The sequence below is a fragment of the Jaculus jaculus genome, chromosome 3, assembly GCF_020740685.1.
Source record: "Jaculus jaculus isolate mJacJac1 chromosome 3, mJacJac1.mat.Y.cur, whole genome shotgun sequence".
In the NCBI taxonomy this organism is placed as follows: domain Eukaryota; kingdom Metazoa; phylum Chordata; class Mammalia; order Rodentia; family Dipodidae; genus Jaculus; species Jaculus jaculus.
In genome coordinates this window covers 151,705,005-151,721,848 of record NC_059104.1, presented here as the reverse complement: position 1 = coordinate 151,721,848, position 16,844 = coordinate 151,705,005, and the positions used below count along the sequence as shown (strand labels likewise).

Genomic DNA, 16,844 nt, shown 5'->3' with positions numbered 1-16,844 from the left:
AATATAATAACCATATTAATATTTGGATATTTTAGCTCTTAGTTTTGGAATCATACATCATTCTAGAATATAGAGGAAACTGTAAGACATGAAGTATTTTAAACAACATAATGACAAAGCCATCTCGATTACATAGTATCAAAATCCCCACTGCTACATGAGAAATCAGGTCATATGGCTTTCAGAAACTCCTGTATGTAGGAAACTCCAGGGAACCGTTCCCTTCAGTGAGAAACCTTTCCCTCCAAAGTGATCTTGAGCTCTGGAATCAAAAAAGGACTCCTCAGACTCTTTCCCATACCAAGAGTTACTGACCAACAGCCACAGTCATAGTTGCACTTATTTTAACAGCATTTTTGTTTTTGTTTTTTCGAGGTAGGGTCTCACTCTGGTCCAAGCTGACCTGAAATTAACTATTTAGTCTCAGGGTGATCTCGAACTCATGGTAATCCTGCTACCTCTGCCTCCTGACTGCTGGGATTAAATGCGTGCACCACGATGCCCAGCGTTAACAGCACTTTTTTGAATATAGGAATTATTAAGTGCTCTACTAGTTCACTTTTCAAAATTTTAAGAATGTACGTACTCATAAGAGATAAACATTGCAGGGCTAGAGACTTGGCTTAGCAGTGAAGGCGTTTTCCTGCAAAGCCAAAGGACCCGGGTTCTATGCCCCAGAACCCATGTAAGCCAGATGCACAAGGGTGGCTCATGTGTCTGGAGTTCATTTACAGTGGCTGAAGGCCCTGGTGCACCCATTCTCAATCTCTCTCTCTCTCTCTCTCTCTCTCTCTCTCTCTCTCTCTCTAGCTGTCTTTCTCTCTCTCTTCAAAATAAATTAAATAAATTTAAAAAGTGAGATAAACATTGCAGCCACAGGATTTAGAGCTAGAAAATATCTTGGAGTTTATCATGTTCAGAAGCAGCTCAGAGAAGTTGAAAAAGATACCCAAAGTGGCACAGGTCCTAGGTGCCATGACAATGTAGAACTTCTGTCTTCTTGTTTATGTCTCCCTCACTATGACACTACCTGTGATCCACTACTGAGAGTTCACAGAAATGAGAGTGGTGGACAGCCTGGGGGAAAGAAAGAAGACGGAGGAGTAACCTAACTGAGCAGGCGCCATTCTCACTGCTCTGTGAGATTTTAATTTCCTCTTTGGAAATTTAGGCTAAAAAAAGGTGTGTGTTTCTGCAGCAAAGTGTGCGTCTTCTTTAATTTTTAAACTTCACGTTTCACTTTTGAATAAATGTTTATTTTCTAATGTAATCCTAGAGATTTTTGAGCCAATAAGAGGAATGACTTGGGCTCTAGAAATTACTTCTGAGCAGCCTTTGAAGTGTCAAGAAATTTATAAAAGTCTCTTTTATACCTAAAGAGAGGTAGAATGTCTTCATACAAGTCATTGGAGAGATTTATTTTGCCTCACTCTGACAGGCCTGCAGGACACATTTGTTAAGGAGCCTCAGCCTTTTCTACATGTTTAAAGCAGATCTCAGTCTGGAGCCCATTAACCCTTAGTTGTCATTGCATTAATTGAAACCTTCAGGAATTAAAGTGGAAAAGTTATATATATATTATATATATGCATATATAATAATGTATATCTATTATATATATAATATGTATATATATATATATATATATTCATATATAAAACCACATTCTGTCTAGGATTAAGATATTCAATTATATGCTTCTCTGTTGAGATCTCCACACTAATGTCATAGGTATATCCTGTCCTTTTCTGAAGCTCCTCTCTACCCCACCCCCCACTCAAAGCCTGTACTTTAATTTTTGTTAAAAATTCAATCAATTCCAATTTTGTTTCAGTAAATAAAAAATACAAAGACAATCATAAAAATGTGAAACATGGGTTTGAGAAATGGCTTATCAGTTACGGTTCTTGCTTGAGAAACCTAAGGACCCAGGTTTGATTCCCCAGGACCCATGCATGTAATGCACAAGGTGGCACATGCTTCTAGAGTTTGTTTGCAATGTCTGGAGACCCTGGAATGCTCATCCTCTCTGTTCCCTCTCTCCCCCCACCTCTATGTCTCTCAAATAAAAAGTAAAATAAGAGTAAAAAAAAGGTAAAACTGGGCTGAAGAGATGGCTTAGTGGTTAAAGCACTTTGCTGTGATGCCTAAGAACCCAGGATTGATTCCCAGTACCCATGTAAACCAGATGCACAAGGTGGCACATGCATCTGGAGTTCATTTGCAGGGCCTGGAGGCCCTGGTATGCCCGTTCTTTCTATCTGCCTCTTTCTCTCAATCTCCCTCTCTCTCAAATAAATAAACCATTTTTACAAGAAGTAAAACAGAGCTTGCCCTCTAGACTTTCACAGTAGAATAAGTAACAACTTGGAGCCTGATGTAAATGCCCCAGGGTTGGGGGAGGCACTTGAGCACAGGTCACAAGTTCTACATTATTTTCTTCAGAATCCATAGTTTTCTGGGTACTGTCCAGGCACACGTTTCAGTTCAAGGACTTGCCTTGGCCTCCTTTACTCTTTGGGGACAAAGGGGCAGCTTGAGCGAAAGAAGCAGCCTGACCCTGAGCTCACGGGCTTGGACAGGCGCTCGGTTCTCCTAGCCAGGGCCTGAACTTGGACTCCGTGCTCACTCCATCATTCCATGGTGTGACTCCCCTCCTCCACTCTCACTCATTTTATTCACTCTGAACTACCTAGTGGTGACATTATCAAAGATTCCATCTCAGTCCCATGATGCATTCTGCCTAATTGACCTATATCCTTTCATCTGTCTCTCACTCTTTTATTTTTTTTCTCTCTCTCTAGAAAGAAGAAATAATGAAGAAAATGTTCTTGGAATTCATTTCTGGCAGAGCCTTCAGAGCTTTGCTTTAAATTGTTAGTGAAATGCTTGACATTTTTCCTTTCCTTTATAAACATTATGGGCAAATCATTCAGAACCCTAATGGAAAGTAATTTCCCATTAATGCAGGCTATAAAGTGCTGCTTTCTTTTGAAACTGTGCCTGAGAAACAAACGGTACAGGACCCTTTTACACTTGAAAATTCCACCTACAAATCAACGAAGCCCAATGCTGGACGTGTGACAAGGGGACCCAAGGCTACTGCCAAGGGAAACTTTAAGGAAGCAGCTGGGTCAGGCACAGGGTTTCGGAGGCACACAGGGCACTGCGGCACTGGAGGACTTCTCACCTGTGACCCTCGCTGAGCATCAACTTTCTAACAATTTAATCTGCCTAGGAACTGAGTTACTGGCTAAGAAGGGACCGAAAGCTCAGACATCCATGGCCTGACTGAGGACAGAACTCCCTGATCCATCAGCGTTGTCCCCCACGAGCCAGCGCACACACAGACATCCTCGGCCGCCTCACCTGGCCACACGCTCCCTGTGATCTTAAATCTTGGGAACGCTCTTGAACATTGGGAACATTCTCCAGTATGCCTTCTTAATAACAGAAAGTGAAGAGCTAAAAGGGAAAAAGTTTCCATCACTGCTACTTTCTGGCTCTTGTTACCTACAGAAATCCCATTTGTTCTCTTTGAGTTTCCACTGATATGTAGAATGGGGATCAATTAGCCTTAGAACTGTATGGATCTAGTTAAAAAAAAAAAAAATCTACCCTATAGCGGGTGCTCAGGTAGAGCTGCTATTAGTTGTCTTACTGTTTATTACGGGTTTATACTTTATCATCACTGTCTTCCAGTATTATGAGGGTGAAATGAAGCATGTGTATAAAGTGTCACACAATAATTAGCAAACTGTTGGTGCTCCCCTGCTAGCCAGGACCCTATGCCACACAGCCTCCTAATCCAGTGCTGGCTAGAACCCTATACCACACAGCCTCCTAATCCAGTGCTAGCTAGAAAACTATGCCACACAGCCTCCTAATCCAGTGCTATCTAGGACCCTATACCACACAGCCTCCTAATCCAGTGCTAGCTAGGACCCTATGCAACACAGCCTCCTAATCCAGTGGTAGCCAGGACCCTATGCCACACAGCCTCCCTAATCCAGTGCTGGCTAGAACCCTATGACACACAGCCTTACTAATCCAGTGCTGGCTAGAAAACTATGCCACACAGCCTCCTAATCCAGTGCTAGCTAGGACCCTATGCCACACAGCCTTCCTAATCCAGTGCTAGGCAGGACCTTATACCACACAGCCTCCTAATCCAGTGCTAGACAGGACCCTATGCCACACAGCCTCCCTAATCCAGTGCTAGCCAGGACCCTATACCACACAGCCTTCCTAATCCAGTGCTAGACAGGACCCTATGCCATACAGCCTCCCTAATCCAGTGAGAGCCAGGACCCTATGCCACACAGTCTCCCTAATCCAGTGCTAGCTAGAGCCCTATGCCACACAGCCTCCTAATCCAGGGCTAGCCAGGACCCTATGCCACACAGCCTCCTAATCCAGTGCTAGCCAGGACCCTATACCACACAGCCTCCTAATCCAGTGCTAGCCAGGACCCTATGCCACACAGCCTCCTAATCCAGGGCTAGCCAGGACCCTATGCCACACAGCCTCCTAATCCAGTGCTAGCTAGGACCCTAAGCCACACAGCCTCCTAATCCAGTGCTATCTAGGACCCTAAGCCACACAGCCTACTAATCCAGTGCTATCTAGGACCCTATGCCACACAGCCTCCTAATCCAGTGCTAGCTAGAACCCTATGCCACACAGCCTTCCTAATCCAGTGCTAGCCAGTACCCTAAACCACACAGCCTCCTAATCCAGTGCTAGCTAGGACCCTATGCCACACAGCCTCCTAATCCAGTGCTAGCTAGGACCCTATACCACATAGCCTCCCTAATCCAGTGTTAGCTAGGACCCTATGCCACACAGCCTCCTAATCCAGTGGTAGCTAGGACCCTATACCACACAGCCTCCTAATCCAGTGCTAGCTAGGACCCTATACCACATAGCCTCCCTAATCCAGTGTTAGCTAGGACCCTATGCAACACAGCCTCCTAATCCAGTGGTAGCCAGGACCCTATGCCACACAGCCTCCTAATCCAGTGTTAGCTAGGACCCTATGCCACACAGCCTCCTAATCCAGTGCTAGCTAGGACCCTATGCCACACAGCCTCCTAATCCAGTGGTAGCCAGGACCCTATACCACACAGCCTTCCTAATCCAGTGAGAGCCAGGACCCTATGCCACACAGCCTCCCTAATCCAGTGCTAGCTAGGACAGTATGCCACAGAGCCTCCCTAACAATTCAAATGTTTCCCTTTTATACAACTCAACCTTGTCTACACTGTCAGTCCCAGAGGCAAGAACAATAGAACGCTGGGTTCTCTCTTGCAGCCAGTAAGGGAGTGGTGTCTTGGGAGCTTGAGTGGAAGCCCTCTAACCTATCCTAGCCCTTTGCTGAGTGCCATCTGGAAGGGTAGCTAATGTTGCCAAGACCAGGTTTCCCAAGTTCTGCTTTATTCAAAGGTGATATAGTAGAAGTGGAGGCTGGCAGTAGATTTACAAAGGTTTTGGTTTATATTCAACTTCTTTTTAAGCAGACGTTTGAATTGGTTAACAGTGACATCTTTACTCAGAGAAAATCAAAATCATAAAAAATAGGCTACTTATAATTTTCTTCCAAATAACATAAATTTTGAGATTAAGAGGGAGGCACTACCAAAAGAAAAATGTCCCGCTGGAGCAACAGACTATTGGGACTGTCCTTCGTTAAGCAGGCTGTTATCCCAACATTCAGCTAAATGGGATTATACTGGAACCTTACGTTAGGCAGTAAGTGAGCTTCCTGAAAGGCAGAGGAAATGAAAATATAACAGAGGACATAAATCCTCTAATGAAGGCATCATACCTATTCTTCAATGTCATTGAAGTTTTGCATGACTGGATTCATTTTGTATACTCAGTCTTAAGAAAAATATTGTCCAGAACCTAACCACTTAGCCTAGTCCACATGCAAATTATAAGGCGTCAATGTTGTAGCAACAGTCTCCTTTGAAGATTATCTTTCTTTGCTACATTATACTTGTGTATGTTTCTACACAATCCACATACCAATGCCTTCAAGTATGTCTAAGACATCTCATCTGTATATCAAAATGAACTTAAAAATCATCCTACTATTGACAAATACCTATAAATAAGTAATTGGCTATCGAGATGTTCTCATATACAACTTTATGTTTCTTTAGAAAATACTTTACAGACATACAAGATGCCATGTTTATGTTAATTCTAGGGTACATTTATAAGAACAAAGCCATTGAGAAAAGGTTCTAGAAAAGCTATCTTCTTCCGTAACCCAAATACCAGAAGATAAGCAGGCTGTTCTTTCAAAGAATTCTCAGAGACCTCATTGAACCAAAAGAACCCAGCTGTATGTCAAAGTCTAGATTAAAATTTGCCCTTCCAGTCCAGTCTATTGATTCACATGGCTTCACGGTAACCTCCACAGGCTGAGGGGGAAGCCAGATCTGATAAGAAAAAGCAAAGCAGTCTTGAGAGCCATGTCTATGACCCGTCAGCATAATGACAGACACACAGAACTGCCAAGAGCACGGAGATTAGTCAACCAGTAAGACTCCATGCTTACTCAGCGCTATGGAGCCATACAGCACAAATCCCTAAGAGGGAAACTTCTTAGCCAGACATGGTGGCACATGCCTTCAATCCCAGCACTTGGGAGGCACAGGTAGGAGGATCTCTGTGAGTTCAAAGCCAGCCCAGGACTACAGAGTAAGTTCCAGGACAGCCTTGGGTAGAGTGAGACCCAAATCTCAGGGTGGGGGGGGGGGAGAAAAGAAAAACCAAAGGCAGCTTGCCAAGTAGACTTCAGCTGTGTGATTTCGGACAGAGCACAGCCAGGGGCCCTCAGGATGACCGCCAACAGGAGTCCCCTCCCACACACAAACCTTAGGGAGACAGCGCCGGGGTCTAGTCAGGGAATGTTCTTCACTTGCCAAAGCAAAGGGTTCTTGTGATTTCTGCTCAGCAAGTCTGTCATTGTTAAGGACTTGTGCCTGCTGCTGTCTCCATTTTATGGTGTTCATCTTTGGGCTTTAAATATTAGTCTGTGTGTGTGTGCCTAAAATGCTATTGAAAGCTAATCCCCAGTGGGAATTATTGGGTTAGGGTCTTTAGTAAGTTATTAGGTCATAGAATAGAGCCCTTATGAATGGGATTAGGACCCTTATCAAAGGGGCCTGAGGGAGCTTATCTAGCCTTCCACCATGTGTAAAACAGCATAAGATACCATCTAAAAAGAATGAAGCTCTACTAGTCATCAAATACTCTAGTACTTGATCTTAGAAGACTTGTCAATCTCTAGAACTGCAAGCAATACATTTTGTTGTTTATAAATTTCCCAGTCTGAGGTATGAATGAATTTAGGCACCACTGTTAACAGGGGACAGTGTTCGATTAGCAAGAGACTGCATTTCCTAAGTGTCACTACGTGTAATGCTTTGGTTGAGTTCATGTTCCTGTAATGAAAGTGTGCCGTTTCTACCTTGCTGGCTTAAGCAAATTATTTCGGTTCTCTCTCCTTTTCTCCCTCGTTGGAGTGGTTGCAAGTAGGGCAGCAACTTAGAAGCTACTCCAGCATCCAGGGTCCCTGAGTCAGTCAATGCTTAAGAACCACCCGTCCTCTTAGATCATTGGATCAGTGAGAAAATCTTATGTTACTGTATGTTGTACTTCCTTTTTTTTGTGTGTGTGTGTGTGTTTTAAACAGAAACTAGTGGTACACTAATACAAAAGAAATCTCGATAGACCCTCTTAATGATGTTAATGAAGCAAATTTCATTCAAATAATTTTAAATTTAGTATTGCATCAACACATAAACTGAAAACAAGTACTATAATGCTGTAAAGAGACTGTAACCATGAAATAAATATGATGGGAAATACACAATTTAGCTAAATTCAAGCCAGACACTTTCGCCTGAAGAAGTATTTTAACCTGAGGCCTAGCCTTTCTATTAAACAGTACTTCTAAACAGTGCTTCCCAAAACAGTACCTCCCAAAACTGTCAAGTATCACAGCATAATAGCTTAATGGGACATGACAACTAAATGTTAGGTCGTATACTGGTTGAGATCCTAGAACAGAAAAGAAGTATTAGGTAAAAGCTAAAGAAATATGAGCAAAGTATGGACTTCAGTTGATAATATTATATCAATATGGGTACTCCAATAATATATGTATATGTGTACCATATGAATGAAATGTTAATAATACAGGAATTTGATAGAGTATATTGGAAAACTTAGAACTGTGTTCATAACTTTTCTAGAAACCTAATACTATATAAAATTAGTTTTATTTCAAAAAACAAAACCTTCCCCACAAAAAGTTTATCTCAGGAATGCAAGATTGCTTTAATTAGCTCAAAGTAACTTACAATTTAAAAAAAAAAAAAGATCATCTCAATAGATGCCAAAAAAAACCTCTTAGTAAAGTTAAGTGAATTGTCTCAATCTGATAATAAAACATATCTATTCTAGAAATAAGAAAAGAGAAAGAAGGAAGGAGGGGAGGAGGATGCAAGCCAACATTCTTAAAATAATAAAAGTTACTATAACTAAAAAACTACAGCTAACAGAACACTTAAATTAGGAAAAACTGGCTGTTTCTTCCCTAAGATCAGGGACAAGGCAGGGTCACTACCTCTAACCATTTCTATTTAACATGATCCTAGAAGCTCTGACAAATGCACAGGGGCAAAAAAAAAAAAAAAACAAAAAAAAAAACATGATTTCTAGGCATCCAATAAACTATGTGTAGATAACATAATCCTGTATAGAAAAACTACAGAAGCTGTGAAAAATAACTACTAGAACTAATAAATAAATCAAAGAACTTGGAGAAATGCAAATCTGATATAAAAACTTGTATTTCTAGATTGCTAGGTGCTGCAAAGACGCATCAGAAGTTAAAGGTACTTGCTTGCAAAGTCTGATAGCCTAGGTTTGATTCCCCAGTAACCACATAAAAGCCAGATGTACAATGTGCTGCATATATCTGGAGTTTGTTTACATCAGCAAGAGGCCCTGGCATGCCTATGCTCACTCAAACTATCTTTCTCTCTATTTGATTAAGTAACTAATTAACTAATTTACCAAACTGTATTTTTAGCAATGAAAAAAAAATGTACCTAACAGTGAAAGTTTTGGAAATGGAAATTTTATGAAAATGTGGCTTATAGTCATATTAAAATATTAAATATTTAGAGACAGCTTAAAGTATAGAAAACCTATATCCTGGAAGCAATAATACACTAATGAAAAAGTTAAGGATGTAAATAAACAGAAAATAAAATAGACGGTGTTCAGGATCTGAACACCCAGCATAATTAAGCCAGCAATTCCCCTAAAATGATCTGTAAAATCACCTCAAATAAAACCAAAATCTGAATGGGCTTTTTGTATGAATTGAACAGCTAATGCAGAAATTCATATGGAAATGTTAAGGAGCTAGAAAACCAACAACTCTGAAAACAACCCTCAAAGACAGAGGATGGCATGACCCGGCTTCATGCCATGAAGTGGCAGCGCCCAGGATTCAAGTCGCCGGGGCACGGGACTGAAGCCTTGTGGAGCAAGGAACACTGCCTGTGCCTGTAACTCTATAAATCACGGTTACAGAATATAAAAGTGGACTTTGAACTGAGACTTCAGAACTGCTTTTTTTTTTTTTTCTGATGTGCTGAAGACCACCAAGAAGAACTTACAAACGAAAACAGAAGAGATGGAAAAGAAGAGTTTTGTTTTATTTTATGACTGTTCATCTATCCCAACCCATGCATGTGGCATGGTAGGTCAGGAGGAGATTACAAAGGACTGTTAGAAAACATTTTGAAAAGAGCATGTAGGAGGTGGGCTGTGTTTTGTGTATGAGAGACAGCAGAGAGAGAGGGAGGGAAAGAAGAAGAACGGAAAGTGAGAGTCAGAGACAGAGAGAGAGAGACTGCCCAAACGACTCTCAGGAGGGCTGGGTCAAGATGGTTCAGTGGTTAAAGCTGCTTGCTTGCCAGCCTGCTGAGGCAAGTTCAATCCTCTTCAGCATGCAAAGCGGCCCACGTGTCTGAGCTCCAATGCAGCTGCGTCAGTGTAAAGCAGCTTCTGGACAACGTGGAGGCTGGCCTACGAAGGTAGGCGGAAAGAAGTGACACTTCTCCCATCTTCTCATGCACACCATGGCACATGTCACCCTTGTGCACATCATATACATGCAGACAAATAGACTGAAAAATACAATAAAAGAGTTCTCAAAGAGCTGAAGCATATTTGAGAATAGAAATGGAAGTTCCAGAAAAGAGAAGCCACACACCATCATTTCCCTGATGCCTAGCTTGCCACTGCAATTTCCCTGGGAAGCCAAGACAATTAATTATAACTAATCAATTAATAGTAGAACGCAAGGGACAGGCATTTTAAGAGTCCTGGTTGATGAGAACTATGAAAGCACGTAACAGCAACAAAGCACTTCCCAAATTAAGTTTACAAGTAAGTGACAAACTGGGAAGAGAAAATTACTCATACCCTTATATGTAACAAATTCCTATAATCACACAGATGAAGAAGGATACTTAAGAGAAAATGAAAGCTGGGTGTGGTGGCGCACGCCTTTAATCCCAGCACTCGGGAGGCCTCCAGAGGTAGGAGGATCGCCGTGAGTTCAAGGCCACCCTGAGACTACAGAGTTAATTCCAGGTCAGCCTGGACCAGAGTGAGACCCTACCCGAAAAACCAAAAAAAAAAAAAAAAAGAAAGAAAGAAAGAAAAGAAAATGAAAATGAATAAATGGCATTAACAACTCAGACATAAGAAAATGCAAATAACCAACTAAAAAATGGGAAAAAAAGTTTAATCCCACTAGTGATTGTGGCAAGGCTAAAGTTAAGACTGAGTACCATTTTAATACAAAAATACTTGGCAGAAATTGAAGTCTAAAGGCACAAGTATAAGAAGACCAGAATTCACACACTGGTCAACATGAAGCCATTTTGGAGGGACACTCCAAATGGCAATGCTTTTCATTTAAAATGTGCATTTACAGGCTGGAGAGATAGCTTAGTGATTAAGACACTTCCCTGCAAAGCCTAAGAACTCATGTTGGTTCTCCAGGTACCACATAAATCAGACGCACAATGATGTAAGCACACAAGGTCGCTCATGTGTACAAGGGGGAACACACATCTGAAGTTTTCAGTGGCTGAAGGCCCTGGTGCATCAATTCTCTCTCTCTCTTTCCCTCCGTCCCTCCTTCTCTCTCTCTGTCTCTCTCTCTCAAATAAATAAAAAGAAAAAAAAATATTTAAAATGTGCATTCCCTCTGACGGCAAATTTCACTTCCTAGAAGACTTGCTCATGAACCTATGGAAGCAACTAAAGGGCATTCAGGGCTGGAGAAATGGCTTAGCGGTTAAGCGCTTGCCTGTGAAGCCTAAGGACCCCGGTTCGAGGCTCGGTTCCCCAGGTCCCACGTTAGCCAGATGCACAAGGGGGCACACGTGTCTGGAGTTCGTTTGCAGAGGCTGGAGGCCCTGGCGCGCCCATTCTCTCTCTCCCTCTATCTGTCTTTCTCTCTGTGTCTGTCGCTCTCAAATAAATAAATAAAATTAAAAAATTAAAAAAAAATAAATAAAAATAAAGGGCATTCATTCACTCTCCCAATTAATAGGGATGTGATGTATATAACGCAAAACAAATAGGAAGTTGTTAAAAATAATGGGAGAGAGCTATATGTATGTCATGAAAATAACTACAAGAAATAATGGCATATTTTGAAAAGTAAACTATACAACAATGTGCCTAAGATGTTCTTGCATTTACAAAACAGACAAAATGTAAGTTATACATGTTATATTATACATATTAGCATACAGAAATAAAACAATATTCATAAGTAATCCTTAACAGTGGCTATGTCTAGTGGAGAGACTAGGATGAAAATGTCAAATCATAAGAGACTACAGGAAGATTCATACCATTTGATTATTTCCAATTCTGATAATGTGTCATTTATCGTTAAAAGTTAATGGTGGGCTAGAGATATGGCTTAGTGGTTAAGTGCTTGCCTGTGAAGCCTAAGGATCCTGGTTTGAGGCTCAATTCCTCAAGACCCACGTTAGCCAGATGCACAAGGGGGCGCATGCATTTCGAGTTTGTTTGCGATGGCTGGAGGCCCTGGTGCGCCCATTCTCTCTTTCTCTCTATCTGCCTTTCTCTCTGTGTCTGTAGCTCTCAAATAAATAAATAAAAAATGAACAACAAAAGAAAAAGTTAATGGTGCAGGATCTAACACTGTTCCTGGCATCACAGATGCTCAGCAAATGCTAACTAAAACTTTTTTAAAAGTGGTAAAATATTTTGAAAGTGTTAAGTCACTTAATTGTAAGGGATAACATAGCAATGATGGTTCTCTGGCCTTGGGTCTGTCAATTGTAACATTAGAAGGCATGAATAAATGTTGGAAATCGTCCTGGTGCTGTTTTTCAAATTTTGATATAAACACCTAAAAGTAGGAAACAGGAAAAGGGGAATCACAGAGCAACTGAGCAAAGTAAGTGAGGGACTCAGTGCATTCACATACAAAAAGAGCCTCAACAACATGCAGGAACTAAATGCTTCTAGAAGGGCCTGAGCAAAGGGCACACTTGTACACTTAGAGCAGACAGTTAGCCTACCTGTTGTCTTTGATGCAGAGGTGGTGGAAACCCCATTGAACTCACTAGAACTCCTTTTCACAGGCCTGGGCTTATATTCTCGCTTGGGGATGCTGGATGCAACAGATATTCTGTAACACACATTGGAAGCTGAGTCAGACATCCAGACATCCGCACCAGACAGCAAGGCCTCCAAATGCGCCTTCACGCGGCTTGGATGAGCAAACAAACCTAGCGGCGTCATGAAGGGAACAAGTTTACTCGCTGACTTCTGAGAGCCGGACGGAGTTAAGGTGTGTCCTATATGCAGTTCGTCGAATGTAGATTTGAGTTTATCAGTGAAATTCAACTTGAAGAAGACTACTTGTCTTCATAAAATCCCTGGGTCACTTAGCAAGTGGGCACTCTCCAGAGCTAGCTGCCTTTCCCCCACCCCCGCCACCCTTCTAGAGAACTGAGGGAATCTGCTCATACAACACCCAGGTAACACCTGCCTATGGAAGTGGATGCATTACAGTCTGAATAGTCAATCTTCCTTCTGTAATTGAAGCACTGATTTAAGCCAAAATTCCTCCAAATGTATTCACTATCATACCTATGTAAAATTTTTCTGTTATCAAGACCAGTCAAAACATAGGGCACTTTTAAAATCCAACATTTATTTTGAGGCAAGTCCAACAGACTGGCCCTTTATTTTTTTGTCATGCAAGAAAGCAAGAGAGTGAAAGCAAGAGAAAGAGAGAGAGAAAGAGAAAGAACATTGGCATGCCAGAACTTCCAGCCACTGTAATAGAACTCCAGAAGTGTGCACTTGTGTGCGTATGTGACCTTACACACTTGTGTCACATTGTGCACCCAGCTTACCTGGAGATTTGGACATGGGTCCTTAGGCTTTGCAGGCAAGCACCTTAACTGCTAAGTCACCTTTCTAGCCCTAAATCCAATATTTTGATTGTAAGGTTTCTGGGTATGTTATAAATTATATTACTACTTCTCAGAAAGATAGAAATGCATTGATCCTGAAAACTGTGAGGCAGAGTACAACCCCACTTTGATCACTTAGCAGGTATTGTTCATGCTTTCAGAACCTGATAGGCTCAGCCTTGTGATTTTCACAGGTATTCACATCGTTTCTGAGCATCATTTCACTCTCCACGTCCTTCCATGTGGAGGGCAGAGCATGTACCCTAGCCATCCCCACTCAGAAACAGAGCTAAACCATAAGCAAGTCAGCAACGAGGTAGGTGAGCACTGCAGGAGCTGAGTTTTAAGACAGGCGAAACACAGTGCTTGCTTGCCCTAAATGCAGGTTGCAAGCAGGGAGTTTTAGTGACAAGAAAAAGGAGGTAAGATAACCCTTTTCCCACTTCTGTCCTAATGTCACATGCCACACATTTACTATCTTAGTCCCATCTCATATCCAACCTTAAAACCAGCTAAAGAAAAATCAGAACAGAACGGGGAGAAGACCCAGGCAGACAGAGGATAATTTCTATGGTTTTGAGCTCTGCAGCCCATTGCTGTAAAGAAGGCTAAGCCCTTACCGTAGCTGTAGCTTGCTCTGCAGCTCCTGCAGGATATCTGTGGACTGTCTGTGATAGTCTAAAGCTGCCTCTATGAACACAGACAACTGGCTGACTTGTTCTACCTGCAACAGAAGTACAAAATTAGTCCATGGAGGCCAGAGCCTACGCGAGGTCCAGAGAGAATAGCCCGCAGCCCAGCTCTGCAGGAATCCCTCAGGCCTTTTCATTACACCCCATCTTGGGGCCCCGCCCACTTGTCATACAGACAAGGTACAAAGCCAGAGATGCTGGAATGACATGATCAACTTTATTTGTCATGATAAATTTGACATAACAAAATGCCTCTTTTCCCAACTAGGTAATGGTAACCTTAGAGACTTCTATGATTTCAAACTTTTCCAAGTGTAAATGAAAGCAATATTTAATAAGTGAAATGTCTTAGTTGAAGTGCCTCTCTCTACACTTTCTAGCTAAGTCAAATCAAGAAGCAAATTAAGCCATTCTCAAAGAGGGGCCTTGTGGAAGCTATGCATGCTCCAGGGCATGCTAGGACCCTGTGTTTTGGTCACTCCGAGCACAAACATTGTTTCCACAAGGCATACCACAGAAAGGAATGAACTATGAAGACACTGGTATGACTCTTTCCCCCAAATTCACACATTCATGAAATTAGTGGCCAACTTAGAATCATTTTGCTGGGGGAAAGGCAGGGTGTTAATATAGGGTATCATGAAGTCCAAACTGTCCTCACACTTCTGACCCTCCTTGCCTTCACCTTCCTAGTGCTGTGGAATTTTTTTTTAAACAAACTTTTTTTATAAGAGAGAATATTGGCATGCCAGGGCCTCCAGCCACTGCAATTGAACTCCTGACACATGCGCCCCCTTGTGCGCATGCACGACCTTGCACATGCATCACCTAGTGTGTCTGGCTTACGTGAGATCTAGGGAGTCGACCCTGGATCTTTAGGCTTTGCAGGCAGGCACCTTAACTGCTAAGCCATCTCTCCAGCCCATGTTTGTTTTATAAAACCTATGTTAGTTAAGAGAAGTCTAGAAGCTCTGGAGATGCCTGATTTGAGGATGAAGAATCTTCTGGAGTAAGAACAAAGACCATCCCGGCTCCCCAGTGTGGATGAAGACTGTTAGGGGAAGGAAGAATTAATTAAGTTCATTTCCTGCACCTCCTAAGCAAACCTCAAAGGACTGAGGGGGTGAAGCACCGAAAGCCTGAATTCCAGAATCTCCAAATCCAAGCAAAGACACAAATCAAAGTCACCCTTCTCAGGCTTCCACACAGTCTATTCATCATTTTCCTGCATTGCTTTCTAATTAGCATTAGGGCAAAACCAGCGTGCTTATTTATTCATTCATCCCTTCTCACACTACTTAACCAAGCAAGGACTTGCCAGCAAAGACCCACGCTGTTTTCATGTATGATAACAAAATGGCTAATTGCCTGTTCTTTACTTTTCTTACTAGTTTAAAATATGTGTTCAATGTGCATCCAAGATATATACAAGAGCGACCCGTGCCAAAATGTAATCGATCAGCATGTGACTGAGGGAATCCCTCGCGCTGCATTCCCTTTACCCCCGTTCTGCGGCTTAAAAGGCAACAATAGCCTTAAATTTCCAAAACCAATAAACAAAACAAAGACAGCCTGGCCCCTACCAAATCCTAAGAATTTCTTAAATTTCATCTCTTTGGCTTTTATGCGTACTTTTAACTATATCCAGGGCCATTGCCTGACATGATCATGGCAGACTTTCCAGTGCTATGGTTGAGTGCTCATTCAAATCTGTACCACCTTGTCTTTAGTAATATTACTTTGTCTTATTTTATGGTTGACTTGGAACTATGCTTGGCATTTTACAATTTTTAAAGAAACAGTGAAAGATAGCTAAGTGAATATTCCCTGACATGCATGTAAAATTGTGGAGGGTGGAGTCTTTGAATGGCCAGCTATTATATCTGATGTGGCCAAGATTACACAATGTCGAGACACTTCTGGAAGTATCCATTTGATGGCTGACCTCAGAAAGGCGACGGACCCCAGAGCCATTTCAAGCTTCAGAAATAATGGTGTAATACCTGGTGCCTGCACATCACAGGTAGGTCCACAGTGTTAAATCCTGAGGGTTATTACATTAAGTCTTACTGAGAGGGAAAGTGCTCTTGCTGAGGGCAAGACTGGATTGTCTTTTGTCATGGTCAGGAAAATGGAAGCCTCTACACTATCCCCAGGCCACGACCAGTGAGCTGTGTGTTGGTGATCCACACAGGCGGCTGCTGCTTCCAAAGGCAGAGTCAGAGTTGGATAACTAGAAAAGGCAGAACTGAAATAATGCAACAAATTAAGGCCTTGAAAGACTGCAAACCCTGTCCAGGTGAAACGTATCTTCCTTCAGCTGTACCACTCAACCTGTTGACTCGGGTGGGAAGACCCACTTCTGGATGAAAGCCTGTGAATAGGCTACTTTGATAACAAAAGGGACTCTGCAGATAGGATTAAATTGGTGATCTTAACATGGGGAGATATCTTGGGTTATCTGTGTGGTTCGTTGTAATCTCAAGACTCCTTGTGGGCTAGAGATGTGGCTTGGTTCCTAAAGTGCTTTCCTGAGCATGCATGAAACCATGCATTCAATCCCCAGCACTGCACAAGAGGCATG

The 16,844-nt window shown here is 42.1% G+C and overlaps 1 protein-coding gene across 2 annotated transcripts in view; it reads right to left on the bottom strand.

Moving 5' to 3' along the window:
* Nucleotides 1-16,844, bottom strand: part of Sh3gl3 (SH3 domain containing GRB2 like 3, endophilin A3) — a 145,164-nt gene that overhangs the window by 11,999 nt on the left and 116,321 nt on the right. For both annotated transcript variants that reach the window (XM_004658230.3, XM_045146365.1), the window contains 2 exons: nt 14,189-14,292; nt 12,666-12,775 (listed from right to left, as the gene is read on the bottom strand). In XM_004658230.3, the coding sequence (XP_004658287.1) occupies nt 12,666-12,775; nt 14,189-14,292 (214 nt within the window). The remainder of the gene's footprint in view (nt 1-12,665; nt 12,776-14,188; nt 14,293-16,844) is intronic.